The 15,123-nt window shown below is 38.7% G+C and overlaps 1 protein-coding gene across 1 annotated transcript in view; it reads left to right on the top strand.

The window, feature by feature from the left end:
- yjefn3 (YjeF N-terminal domain containing 3) overlaps positions 1–11,668 on the top strand; it is a gene marked incomplete at both ends in the record, with an annotated part of 43,821 nt that extends 32,153 nt beyond the window's left edge. Inside the window, 4 exons of the mRNA XM_079244689.1 lie at positions 5,991–6,101; positions 9,083–9,196; positions 11,078–11,228; positions 11,472–11,668. Coding sequence (XP_079100815.1) covers positions 5,991–6,101; positions 9,083–9,196; positions 11,078–11,228; positions 11,472–11,668 — 573 coding nt within the window. The remainder of the gene's footprint in view (positions 1–5,990; positions 6,102–9,082; positions 9,197–11,077; positions 11,229–11,471) is intronic.
- Between the last annotated feature and the right edge of the window lie 3,455 nt (positions 11,669–15,123).

Genomic DNA, 15,123 nt, shown 5'->3' with positions numbered 1-15,123 from the left:
TCTTACTAGGTGTTACTAACTTATCTCTTTATTTTCTAAAATTAGGTCTTGTCGGGCTTAATGGAAGTCTGTCCATTATTCTCTTTCGGAACATGGTTTTGTATAAATGTTCAAATCGAATGACCGCGTGCTTTTTCTCTCTTTGCACTTATTACAGCGTTTTCATGAAAGATTAGAAAAATCTTAAAAGTTCAAGACTCTGACCTTGGCGAGCTCAGCCTCAAACTAATCCTTTCAAGAGCCTTTATATCCCAGCAAAGCATTTGCAAAGGTCACCAGTTTCACACCCCACTGCCTTCACATTCTGTCACTTTGAGCCTCTGTAATCACCACAAAACTCAGCGAGTCCCCGCAGTGTACTTTTGATTGTACAAGGAGGGTAAAAAGGTCACAGCTGCTGCTTCTTACACTTTTCTAATTTGCAAAAGCGTCCAAACATAATGTCTGATTCTTGTGCAGAAGGGAATGTTCCAACTTTCTGAGACATTTACCTCCAAACATTTGAGAAGATAACCTCGGGGCAGAACACCTGAGCTCACTTTGTGGCAGCGTTCCTTCACCATAACGCACCGGTCTGTCACCGCAACTCTTCTCTGGTGTGGCTGCAGTTTCGTTGTGCTGTGATCTGGTTTGTGTCAAGCTGAGCCATAAATTTGTGGATGGCTGTTAAAGGGCACGCGTGGTTGCCTTTGACCAGACCACTGGCTTGGTTTGATGCCATACTGGCTTCCCCAGCAGGCTCTAAAACAGGCTGTGATTAATAAGAGTCAGCACGCTGTAAGACACATCAAACTCTTCTTCGCTGCGATGAAGAGACAAGGGAATAAAGAAAAACAAGAAGAAACACAAGTTAGCAGTTTAAAAGCAAAACAAATGGATGAAGGTGATAAATTCAGGAAAAGCAAGGAGAAGATAAAGAATGGAAGCATAAACATGCCATGTGGCAGCATCAGCCAGAAAATACTTCATGTTCTCTCCTCAGAGTGTGTGATTAAACCTACCACATCCACTTCCTCTCTATTATCATCAGCCGCTGTTGGCCTCCTGCCTGGCCCTCCACCACCACACTCAAAGTCTTACTAGACAAACACGGCCTGGATGCTGGTGATCCCGGCTGCCCACAGCCGCCCGCAGCGTGCTACCGCTCACATGACATCACTGCTATTTAAGGAAAATTACAGTAGAAAGAGATGCAGGCAGTCTGATTTCACTGATTTCATTGCTGGCCTGCTGCTGTTGGCTACCACATGAACAAGCATGTGTGCAGTCTCACACACACACACACACACACACACACACACACACACACACACACACACACACACACACACACACACACACACACACACACCTACACCTCTGACTGCCAGATAGATTATAGGTTTTCTGTAAGTAATCCCTTTAGTGTTCCAACAGCGGTGGCCAGAACCACCAGCTCCAGACTGCGTGTGTTTCTGTATCAGTCTGAGGCTTTTCAACACCTGAATGGAGACAGGAGACATTTTTGTTACCACATAGCAATAAATTAGTCTGTAGTGTACGGTGGCCCCCCTGGACTTCAGTTTGGTCTTCTAGTACAAATATTAAAGGTTGTATTCTCTTGTGAGTGTATTTGTGTTTTTAGGCCCCTGTCAGTGTTTTCTCAGGATCAGTATGTGTTTCAGGTTGATTGGGGAGGAAGGCTCATGTGCCTTTAAAGTTTATTTCAGAGAAGCATTCCCCTAGAGATGTTATTATAATCAAGACAGACATATTTTCCTTTAGTTGTGTGTGTGTTGGGAAGAGGGGCTCTGTTCTTGACCCTGCAGTCTAATGACCTTTTGTCTATCTGGGCCCCTTCCTGAAGTTCGATCCTGTTTTCGCTTCCTAAAACTGTGAGCAATAAAAGCTTCTGCAAAATAAAAAATTTGCAAAATACTCCAAAATTACAGAGCACTTCTTTTAAATAAACATCCTCACAATCAGAATCATTAAAAAGAAGAATTTTAAGTTGCAAAGCCTAAAGCACTCTAACAATAACACAAAATGTTCATACAGACACAGAAGCTGTCAGGAAAACATCTAAGCAAAAAGATTTTGCAAACTTTCTTTCTTTCTTTCTTTTTGTCTTTCTTTCTAGAAATGTACAGCAGAAGCAGAGCTGTTTAAACAAACCCACTTGTTTTTGGGATTAAAATTGACTAAGATATTTCAGCTGAAATAGGATATATATATATATATATATATATATATATATATATATATATATATATATATATATATATATATATATATATATATATGTATGTATGTATGTATGTATGTATGTATGTATGAATATATATATATATATATATATATATATATATATATATATATATATATATATATATATATATATATATATGTATATATATATATGTGTGTATGAACCCATAAATCCTTATGAAATGCATGAAAAAAAACAGAAACTGGGTCATAGTTGCAAGTTTCATTTCATTTGATGATTAAAAAGCAGTTACACTCAATATTATGTGACAATTATCCTTGCAAGCTTTCATTTAAAATGAACAAAAGAGGCTCAATCAGTCAAGCTGGTGCCCACCAGGGCTCCAATAGAAGTGCTTCTTATCTCTTTTTAAGCTAATTGCTCTCATTTATTTAGGGATTTGAAAGCTCAAATCAGAATTAATGAGTAGTTTGAGCAGATTATGTTCGAGGGCGAGGCTCTCCCTAAGAGTGAAATTGCAGATGCTTCATAATGAAGCTCAAGCTGTTAATTTACTAAAAATGATATTCAGTTCTTAATATGTGCAAACTTAACTTCAGTCTATCAAGCCTCACTAAGAACAGAAATGTTGTTTTTTTTTCTATGACATCATTGCAGATGGATAGATAGATAGATAGATAGATAGATAGATAGATAGATAGATATGTTTCGTGTTATATGGCTTCTTCAGGTTTACATTGTGTGCTAAAGAAAGACATTCTGCTTTGAGTTCTTACCTTCTCGTATGACATCATCTATGTGCTGGTTATAGGCAATGCCGTTAGATCATGTTACACTTTTTAATTTTTAACAAGCTTCTAAGAAAAACAACTTTTGCTTCATAAATGCTGCACCAGTTTTATATGCCAGTTGTCAAGCTTGTCCTTTTGAGGCGTGACACCGACCGAGCAGTAAACAACGGCTTTATCGCTGGAGTTTTGCTGAAAATAGCCGCCTGTTGTGACTGGAAAAATGATGAGCGACTGCAAACTTGAGGGCCTGAAAACAATGATCCAAACTGAAATAATACATGCTTATTAAATTTGATTGAAACTGCAGAGCATGGTTTTGTCTTTCCATTTCAGCTCTTTCACGTTACGCTTCAAAACATAGATGGATGCACAGACTGCCACCATAAAAGTGTGAAACTCAGGAAGGGCTTCAGTCTCATTACGTCTGAAAATGAGACATTTGGAAAATGTATCCTACTCCAAAAGCCTTGCAGTTTTTATGAGAATGATTTGCAGATACATTATGTTTATTTTTTCTTTTGCCTACTCTCCTCCCCTCCACCAAGTTAAATTATATTTAACGGGGAACTCATGCTTAATCCTGCAACTGAACAGTCTATCAATACAGATCACATTATTCCATCTTGACCCTAGTAATAAAAAACCTGCCTTGTTTTAATGTCTTCTAATCTTTTCCTCTAAATCACTACATTTATGTTGCTATCAGCCCTGCGGCAGCAACAACAGCCTGGCTTCCATCTCACTGAGTTTGTGTGATGATTTCTCAGCTGAGCCGTTACGATGGAGATAAGAGCAGCTGTCTCTTTTCCTGGACTCATCGCTCTAGTTAATGCGCTCTGAGTCTTGTTATCCATCCAATTAACCAATGTGGGGGTTGGCCTGCTTCTCTAATGAACTTTGTACTGTAGTGTAAACAGCACTGAAAGTGTAGGAAAAATGGATGTATGGACAGCAGAAGAACCTCAGTCTATTTGAGTGATATTGCTGATATTTGAAAAACCAATAACATAAGCAATTGAGTATTAGCATTTTTATTAGCCAAAATCAAATCAAATCAAATCAAACTTTATTTGTATAGCACTTTTCGTGCTTAAAAACAATACAAAGTGCTTTACATTATAAAACAACTGACATCAAAATAGATAAAACACACACACACACATACACCCATAGTCCCCTTTCACCCACCCACAACCACCCTCACCCATGCCCTATTAGCCCTAGTTAAAAGAAGATGAATGGCCGGGTGCATTTCTACCAGATGTGCACCAGATAAGGAACCGGTATTCTCAGGGTGCCTCGACACAAAGGGCGACCTCCAACCAGGACCACCCAGGCCATCACCATGGGAGCCACCCGGGTCTGGGCAGACAGGACCCACGCCACAACTGTATGGTTGCAGCGCTGGATCCCGACCCACCAGACAGGGACAGCCCCCACAGCGACACCCAGGCAGTCAGAGCCGGGGCGGTCCTCGGTGAAGAGGACCCCAATGAGGAGAGAGCTGGAGTGATAACTAAACAAAAGTAAAATCCATTTAAAAAATAATAAAATCATAAAATTTATACTAATATGTAAATAAATATATAAAATAAATAAATCAAATTAACTAAAAGGATGTAAATAAATATATAAAACATATAAATAAATCAAATTAACTAAAAATAGGAATAAATATCGGCTAATATAAGAATGTTAAAACTTAGTTAAAAGCTAAACTAAAAAGGTTGGTCTTGAGCATTTTTTTTTAGAAACATCAACAGTCTCTGCATGGAACACAGGAGAGGGAAGGATTTGTTTTAAATAAGTTTGCTGTATATTATATTGGTAAATGGATTCTTGCTGTGAATCTATTGGAGACCCTTTACCACATGTCCAATGAATCTGATAAACGTCCAACAAGCCTAATTTTGCTTGACTGTTTTAGGGTATTGTATAGATTATAGAAATGAACATAATCAAATCCAATGGAAATGAGTTAGAAACCTAATCCACAGCGGGAGATGTGAAAGGATTTGGAAACTCTGCATGTACTGTATTTGAACATTTCTTCTTCAGAAATTTGGTTCTATTAATAGATTCTCTTTTCTCATGTGACTGTAATTTGCGGGTAGTGAATAAAGCATTAGTTGTAGACATTTAATGGAAGTGGTAAAACTGGGCTAATTGGTCCTACTTTTTGTGTTCTGACACATTTTCATTGGGCTTTAATTGAATAGAATTTCTTCATAAACTCAGCTTCATGTTCTTGTTCCACTTCATGTAATTATGCTGCGAGCTATACAATGACAAACAATCATTCTTATAATGCAATAAATAAGAACATCAACATCCATATTGTGGCAGTGTATTCATTGCTATGAAGGAACTTTGGAAAATAAAAAAAAAGGACAAACTTACCCTCACACACAGCGCCTCGGTTGAGGTGAGGGAGACGAAGGATTATCCACACAGGATGACAGCTCTGTGGGCGAATACCTGTCAGGTTTAAGAAGGTGCAAGGTGATTTACAAGGGAGCACAGGGCCAGTAAACAAGACAGATTCCGGCAGCTTGGTGCAGTCAGGACTTAGATGGAAAGTGTGATATATATAAGGAGGCATCCCACCAAGAGGACACTGGGATTTTTTCCACTGCTGTCAGGGCTATTTTAATGAGAATGGGGCTTCTCTTTTAGACTAAATAGACAGCGAAGCTGGTGCCATTTCCTCTTTTGGCATTCCTGGCATGCTGCAGTCAGGTATTTGGAGCATGATGGAGAGGCTAAAGCACATATCGGATGACCTGCTCTGTATAAGAATACTAAGGTGTACGGATAACACTAAATATTGCTGGCAATTGATCTCCCCTTTGCTCCACTATTGTTTTCTATCAACAGCTGCTTCTGTATTCTGGTCTGTAATCTCCTCTATCTCTTAATCTAATGTCTAAGCAGCTGATTCTATGGTTTTAACTTTTTGCCTCCCGCTTTTTTCTTTGTCTCCCCACCAGGCCTACCCTCTCAGCTCACTAGCAAAGAAGCAGCCAACAGTGCTAGTGATCTGCGGACCAGATCAAAATGGCTCCATTGGCTTGGTGTGTGCTCGACACCTGCGTATATTTGTAAGTAAATACACCTTACAAAAGACTAACTGAGTCACAGCTACACAACAATGAGAAGATTTGTCAATCATAAAAACCGACTGGTGCTTAGTGAGTCATTAAGACAGAACAAGAGAGAAAAAAGCTGAATTTGTCTCATGGCTAACAGGAGATTCTGTAAACAGGCCCGCTGTGCTTTACAGAATTTCATTTCAGCTCCTGTAAATGCGTTGGAGCCGTTATCCCATTACCCTCTCTGCAAGGGCACTCAGACAGTCGTGATATCATGCTATTGTTACTCTCGTTAAAGACATCCTACGGCCGCCTTACCCCCGCAGCCGCAATGTGATGTCATGAACGAGATGTCTGCCGCTCAGGCTGCAATACGTCAAGACAATTTGTCTGAAGAGAAACGATCGACTCCCTTCAAACACTCCACACTCACCATTGTTGGGTCTTTTCTTTTAACTACATGGGGCTTTTGTTTTGCTTTAGTCTGTGACTTTATTGGAGGGGAAATAGTGTAATATCAGATCTGTGTTTTTGGAATCTTTGGCTCAGGCCGGAGTCCATCTGCACACTTTCCCATATGTATGACATGCTAGATTTACAGCATATTGATAGTTCAGATTAAAACCATGTTAGGCAGGCTTTATTTAAGCAGCCTGATGCCTCTGTGGAGTGTCCCTCTCCTCCCTCTTATCCCAGTCCATTCCCTTGCAAGGCCAAGAACAGGGTGAGAGGTCAGCTTTGAGGGAGATATTTTTACCCTGGAATCTCAGAAATGGATATTAAGCCTCCCTGTAACTTCGCGTGGAAAATCAGTTGGGAACTGATTATTTCTTCCCAAGTATCATGTGTTCTGTCTGCATTTTTATACTCCTTTCTTTTCTAAGAGTTTTACCTTCTGAGTCTGGAACTTGGATTTTTCATCCTTTGTGACACATTAACTTTATTTTAAAAAGAAACTTTTTATTGTTCAGGTTTTTAAAAGCGACTGCTCACCACACCAAACCGACTGGGACCGCGCTCGTCTGAGTTTGCTCTGACTTGAGAAACTGGAGGACTTTGGACTGTAAATCGCATTCTCCGTGTAACAGTGTATGTTTTTCATAGTGCGATGTGATCCCTGTCAACAGGATGACATGCAGGCACATGAACGAAACACACACTTCAACATAAGCATAAACACATATGCAGCTTGCTTCATCTGTAAAAGTGATTAGATGGTGCAAAGAAATGAGTGGTCCAGCTTCTCACAACTCTGCAAGATGTTCATGTTCACAAAGGGTCTCGTGTGCATCTTTGATCTTTTTCTCTTCCAGAAATGGGAAAAAACACAAAGAAGAAGAGCCAAAGATAGAATGAAACTAACTTTAAAAGAGGAAACAAACAAACAAACAAAAAAAAACCAACTAATTGCAATTAGTCCAGATGTTAATATCAAATAAATGGACATCTTATCTCTCTATTTCGGACAGAAAAACTAGAAGATGCATAATGCATCAAGTTTTCAGTGTAATAACTGTTCCAGACCGAATCCATTTATTCTAGATCGGCTCTGTTAGAAAAATAGATAGTACAAGACAGCATCAGTCCTCAGGGAGTGGACTTGTGACCCTGTTACATGTGAGCATTTACTGGAAAAGGACCCTTTCTGCACCATTTACTTGTTCCAGTCTCATGGCTCAGTGACCTCAGGCACGTAGAGCTCTTCTTCAGATTCGCATATTCTAACAGTTTAAGTGCTGCTTGCTGCTGGCGAACCCCAGGAGGGACACACACTGAGGATTAGGTTCTTCTGGGTTTGATGGTCTGTGGAGATCATGATGGTGATGACACTGGTGGCAATATGATTTATTTGGGATACCTAAGTGGGCAACTGAGCTGACAGATCACTTACTTTGTAGGAGAGCCTCAGCTGAGCTTTAGGAAATTTTTCTTTTCCATTTTTACTCTTTTTGGGATGTTGTGAGGGATGGATCAGCACAGTACTGGGAGAAAGGAGAAATTCAGTTTCTTTGCTGAAGTGAAAGCAAGCATAAATCAGCTGCACTAACTGTGCATTTTGTACAGCAAATAAATAAATAAAACAACCATATGAAGTAGGGCAGTCATAATAACGACAGAAACCTTTCATGATATTGATATTGTTGCAATCTGAATACATTTGATAAATGAATTGTATTCTAAATTGGTGATAACTTTCATTAGATAGAATCCTAATATCATGAGTGTTACCAAGACAACAGTGGTTTGTCATTTTTCCAATAAAGCAGTTATAATAAACAGCTGTACATCGTGACACCTTTGATATTGTATCTAAATATTCTGTAGAATGATGGTAATAGATTGTGGATCGTCATAAGATCTTCTGGTTGAACTTTTGAAAATCTAATGCTTGATTGTTTTGTATGTACACTTCTCCATTTTATTGGGATGAATAGATATCTGAAAGTCAGGGCAAACAAAAGAAAACTTTGCTTTCCTGGTGATACATGAGGGAAATACTGGATGAACTGGCCCTTTCAACTGTATGTCATCAAGAATTAGGTTTTTAAAAAGAGATGAACAATACGAAAAGATTAACACAAATCTGCAAATTTCAACATATAAACACCCACTCAGACTGCTGACCTACACCTCACAGTTTTTAATATTTATCTTTTGACTGCCGAAAGGTCATGGATCACAGGTGCTTCCTGCTGCGCTTCACAGACCTCTCAGACTGCAGGGGTCTGGATTTCTACTCTTCTCTGCATCCAGTGCATAAGAGAAGTATTCATGCAGGAAGTGACTGTAGAAACCACAACTTCTGATCATCAATTAACAGTTTTTTTCATTTTCAGTTGCGTGAACTGCAGGTTAAACGTGCCTTGAGGCATAAACTCTGCCGGTGTTTGCTAAAACCACAGATGAGAGATTTTCTTCTAAGTTATCTTTCTGAGTGTTTGTGTTTTTACTCCTCTTTTGTCCTCTCTATATTGTCTCATCGGACGTAGGACTATGAGCCCACCATCTACTACCCAAAGCGTTCGTCTCACAGTGTGCACCAGGATTTCACAGTTCAGTGCGAGAAGATGGACATCCCTTTCCTCTCTTATCTCCCTACAGAGGTCAGTGGCATTTTTACTGAGTGATACACTTTACAAGAGCTTACATCATATTTTTGCAGGTTGTAAAATTTGACTGGACTCACTTGTTTTAGTTAAACTACTGTCACATCTCTCCAGCCTCTGAGTCTTGAAGACTTAGGGTGCTTTCACACCAGGATAGTCTGCTAGACTCGGTACGATTGAGGAGTAAGTTCAAATGGGGAAGGGGAGGGGACGTTCTTCCAGGCCAAGTTTGCGTTCATGTCACACTGCACCCATCCAGCCATTTTCTTCATGGCTTGTTTAAGTTCAGGGTCTGGTCAAATTCGGAAGCTAGAGCCTATCCCAGCAATCATTGGTCGAGAGGCAGAGTACACCCTGAACTGGTCGCCAGTTCAAATCTCACACAAACTGGACCTTTTAAAAAATGTATTTCACTCCCTGCCAAAGGGGTCACTGCATTAACTATTGCTGAAGAGGAAGACATGACACTGAATGAACTCTTCATCTTCAATGTCAATCTTGTTGGTTAATGTAAAACAGCTTCTGTTCCTATCACATAACAACAAAATATGGAACCATGTCATATCATTGCGGTCATGAGTTTATGATATTTCTACCAGAACTTTAACAGAGTTCTACTATGTCCAACCTAACGTCCCAAACATACCTGTGTTTTGGTTGTATTCATCCGCAATGCACTTTGTTTTGTGGTCTTTTTCATATATTTGGTCCACTTAAAATCGACCAAGATTTGTATTTGCAGGCAATCTGAGTCAGAGTTTCTTTGCATATTTAACACACCAAAATCAAAGTGGAATTTCCAAGCAAATAGGCTAGGATCAGAATAAGACAGGTTGGTGTGAATGCACCGTTGCAGAAACACAATCTATCAGTTCGGCAACAGCAAACATTTTCTTTCATCTGCAAAAGTTTTAAAGTTCAAATCTACTTTTCTATTCAGAAATATATGTTGAACCTTTCATGGGTTGAGACATTAATTGCTGGTTATCTAACTGGATATCTAACATTTTAATCAGTTAACTTACTGGTGGCTTTGTTTTGTTGACTTTGGACAGAGACATGCTAACTGTTTCCTATAGAGTTCTTGCTGTGTTAAGCTAAATAACTTTTATCTCCAGGCTTTACGCAGGAGCAGTGCAGTATGCGATGATGCTTTTGATCTTCTCGTCTAACTTTATATTAAAATATCCAAATGTTTTGGTTCCGGCTGTTTTGCCAGGCAACGATGAATAAGTAAATTTTGGTTTGTTTATCTTTTGAAATGAATGAATGTTGTCGGATAAAACATGCCAAAGCTTTTCAGCTGGAGTTGAAAAATAAAACGGACAAAAGGACAGTATGCTTAGAGGTGTAAAATCCACGTGCCATAAAGTAAAAATCCTGTCCGGCAGCCGTTCCAACCAGTTCCTAAATCAGCTGAATTTATTTAACTTAGCTCCACTGCAAGGTAGATGGGCCTGTTAGTTGGAAACATCTGTTCTAAGTGCACAGGTGGATCCAAAAGCATGGCAGGACTTTTAGTTTATGGATTATATACCTCTGCTTTTGCTTAACTGCCTGTGAAGGTCTATTTTTAAGCATTGCAACATAAGTAAAACTTGACTTGTTACACTAGTAGGGCGCCATCTTTAGGCTGGAAATCTCTGATTCATGTAGGTTCCAGTTCGTTGCAGTAGAACAATCAACTTACATGCAATGAAACCACAGATTCACACAATATCAGTGGGAGGGTTCCTTAAATACCAAAAAGCAAGCCTGCCTCTGCTGGTTGGAGGGCTGGTGGTGGTAAAAGTTGTGGCTGAGAAACTGATTCCGGTTAATTGGTGAATAGTAAAGTTATAATTTCTATGTCGTTCACTCTGAAATGTGCTTTTTCAGGTGCAGCTCATAAATGACGCCTACAACTTAGTGATTGATGCCATGCTGGGCTCAGAGTCAGACTGTTCCAACATTAAGGAGCCATATTCTGGTATTCTGGTCACGCTGAAGCAAATCAAGATTCCCATCGCAAGTGTGGATGTGCCCTCAGGTAAGTTTTAGAAGCAATGCTGATATCAGAATTGGGGCCAGCTAATGTGTGGAGATAAATGAGCAACAAGGCATCTCCCGAAGAGCCTTGGCTCCCTCAGAGGAGTTTTCCAAGTGTGCATGCACACATGGAGAATAAATCTTCTACTTCTGTCAGCTCAGAGAGAATTCATTGAAGTCCAAAACCAGAATGTGTTTAAACCAGCCTAAAAGTCACGAAAATGATAATTTTTCTTTTCTGTAGGTTGGGATGTTGAAGAGCCAAGCCAGGATGGGATAAATCCAGAAGTTCTCATCTCTCTTACAGCACCAAAGAAGTGCGCTATGAATTTCTCTGGGAAGCATTTCCTGGCCGGACGCTTCCTGCCCTACGACATTCAGAAAAAATATGAACTAAATCTCCCAGACTACCCTGGAACAGACTATCTTATAGAATTGTAACGTATAGAAACATATGGGCCCATGTGGTCTCTCTTAACTTCTTTGCATTTTATAGATTGTTACTGTGATTTAATGTTAACATCTCAGTTGTTTAGATCAAGAAACAGATTAGGCAAATGTGCTGTTGAGCTACTGTAGACAGATATGTAGAAGCTGTGGCTTGAGTTGTGTCTGTTTAGGGAACGGCATGAGGAGTTTAATGTCAGTCAATTTGTAAAAGTTGTAGCATTACACTGTTTCTGATTTCCAGTCGGCAAAGAAAGACTTATTTATAGGATGCTAACAGGAACACTTTGCCCTTGAATAAATAATTCTAATGTTCTTATGCTTCTATGTTCTCAAGTTTACTTTGCGTTTATCTTACTACTTGAGTGTGCTGCTGAGATGAGGTGGTGTAGATTGGCGACTTAACTCGTCTTTGTTTTTATCTTCTGGTTGGTCTGCCTGCACCTCCGTATGATTTTGTTTTGGTTATCTCATTTGCTTTTATAAAAGGCCTGCACAGTTCTTGTTGTTAAAATAAAAAAATGTTAAATCTTAAAATGTCTCTGATTTCTTTTCTTAAATTTTATCTTTTTTAATTTATCTGGCAACACTTTTTTTTTAAAAAAAGAAAACCATTATCAGGGGCAGGAGCGTGTAACAAAAGCAAAAAAAGAAAATCATTTGAGAATGCTGAACATGTACATATAGACATACTTACATGTACAACCCCCCCCCCCAAAATAAATAAAAAAAAACAAAAAAAAAACAACAACATGAATTATGGATGCAGACGATTTAACAGCAGAAACATGAATATTTGCCTCATCATGTCCAATATAGAAAAATCCACATGGTTACCAATCATTGCTGCTGTAACTGTCAGCTTGATTTGATATTTCCCTCAGTAACTGTGGTAGAAACTGAAAACTGAGCTTGAATATGAGCTAACATTAGACTTAAGTATTTGTGTCCATAAATATGTCATATTGCTTTGAGTGACATGAAAAGTTAAGCTTTTCTTTTAGTTAAGCTTTTTGGATTGCCTTCAGGTGATTACAAATGATTTACGGCCACTTTAAAAAAAAAAGAAACTGATGTGTTTCACTCCTATTCAGTTTATATTATCCTTGCATGCCAACATTGATTCTTTTTTGTTTTATATTTATTTAATGTCCAAATTGGAGCAAATATATGCCTTGAAACATCATGACGACACTTTGCCAAGGCAGGTTTTTGCACAGTGTTCTCAGTTTAATATTGGTCACTAAACACCAAGCTTAGTAACGGTTAAACAAGCACATGACAAGCAATCGTGTTGGGCTTTGAATCGTGCCCATTGCAACATGCTTATACCGGCTCCCAACTACCATAAACAGGCGTGATCAGAGTATAATCATCTGAAAATCTGAAAAGGAAGGTCTCTCATTAGGGAGCCGGGTGCTGTGGTTTCAGTGAGAATGACTAAAACTGAGGCTGTTGTGTTGTTTGTAGATGAGGTAATGTTTATACAAAGGCACAGGAGCTTCTTCAGCATACTAATGCACTAATGCCCTGTGCGTGTGCACATGTGTGAGTGGGTGTAATAAGTCAGTGAAAAGGAATGTTGATGTGTTGTTTTACTCAGAGATATTAACTCTGTCAGAAGGAAAGAGGAGAAAAAAGTCCAGACCCTCAGTGGTCCTGTCTGTTGTTCCTGTCCAACCCTGTCAGGAAACAGTGAGTTGTCGCCACTGTTGTTGGTCCTTTTTTAAGGGAGTGAATGAATATCTAGTTCTGGAGTTGTTAGTGGCCTGGAGACTTGAACAGTCAGCACCAACAGCAGCACTAGTGAAAGACTGGGTGACATGGAAAAGAAGTGCTGTGAAAATAGAGCTAGAGCTTGTTAAAGAGATCATCTCTTAAGTATGAACTGGATTTATAATCCAGTTCTAATATCACAATGTAAACTTAAGGTGATAAAATCTGTCATAAAATAATGTAAAATAAAATATTTTAATGCTCCTCTCCTTGTGATAAATATAAGCTCTTAAGAACAAAAAAGTGAATGGGTTTTAAGGGGTGAGTGAGTGAGTGAGTGTGTAAGTGAGTGAGTGAAGATGTTTAAACAGAGAAGAAATATTCATTAAAGGGATTTCTTGTAGAAACACTCAGAGACTCTTAAATAGGCCAGTGAACATGTTGATGTGAGTGTGTCTGTGAATAATAATACAGAATATCTGTAAATTCTATTCAAGGATTATTGTCACAGATATCATTGTTGAAGCTGTTTATGAACCCTCATTGTGACCCTCATTACAAGGATTGTAAATTTGTAGTGAAATTTTAATGGTCTTGTACATATTAAAGCACTACTGAACCTTTCAAACACCCTCTAACGAAGGCTAATTTGTCATTGCCTTGCACCCTGCCTCTTCTCTGAGTGCTGTCTAGCAAATAAAAGTCAGTCTGATGTTTACTCTTAACTCTTACTCTCTCACTCTTTCTGTTTTTATCTTCAGCCAATTATGTCCTTTTAGGTTTCTTGACTGAGTAAGCCATGGTGCACATGGAAAATGGCCAGTGGGTTTATATCCAGTTACCGGGGTGTGATGTCATGCTGAAAAGGAAAATGAAGTTGCTTTTTAATGGTCTGGAGAAGCAAAGTCAAGAGTTTTTTTTTTTTTTTAAAATCTGGGAGCTGATTTACTAAATTGAAGAAAATAGTGTGTGTTTATTAAAGCAAATCAAACTAAAGTTCATAAGAGAACCCAATTTTGCAAGTAAACTTTAGACAATGCATAAATCAATAACTCATTTTGATTTGGTCAAAACCAGTCTAAATGAAGATTAGCAAAGTTGCAATGAAACAGATGTTTCTCGAGTTTCCAGATCATCTTTAAATTTCTCCAGTAAAACCTAAATAAGCAAATAATGGGGCTCGACCCTGAAAATATGCTCTGAAAATGTATTCTCCTAATGTCCCAAATACACACCAAACCTATGCTTCTCCGTTAATCAACCATCACGGCCACGTCAAACGCAGAATTTAAAACATGTTACTGAGATACTACAGCAATCTGCCACTAAGGACCTGATAAATTAGTCTGATTCATTTGAATACTCAAATCACATATTTTGCTCAGTGAATAGAAAATTCCCTTAAATACATTAATAACAGAACCAGAAACCTATTCAGGAGGAAACTTAGCACATAATGAGAGTAACTTTTTAATGCCTGAAACAAATAATCTGTATGTTTACCACTTAGTTTGTTATGTTTTAGGTTGACAGCACGTGTGAAAGTGACATTTTCAGACAATCAACAGGTTGGAAACCACTTGATTAGCCTGTAAAACTGTGTTTTATACTGTTTATTCCCTCACTGTTCTCATTTTAAAAGTTATTCATTTTGAAAGGCATTCAATCAGGAGCTGTTGTTTAACCTAGCCATCCCCGTTTTTGTTTGCTTAAGCCAAATGCATTACAAATAA

Source organism: Telmatherina bonti (assembly GCF_933228915.1).
Source record: "Telmatherina bonti genome assembly, chromosome: 8".
Classification (NCBI taxonomy): Eukaryota; Metazoa; Chordata; class Actinopteri; order Atheriniformes; family Telmatherinidae; genus Telmatherina; species Telmatherina bonti.
This window is presented reverse-complemented; position numbering and strand designations above follow the sequence as displayed.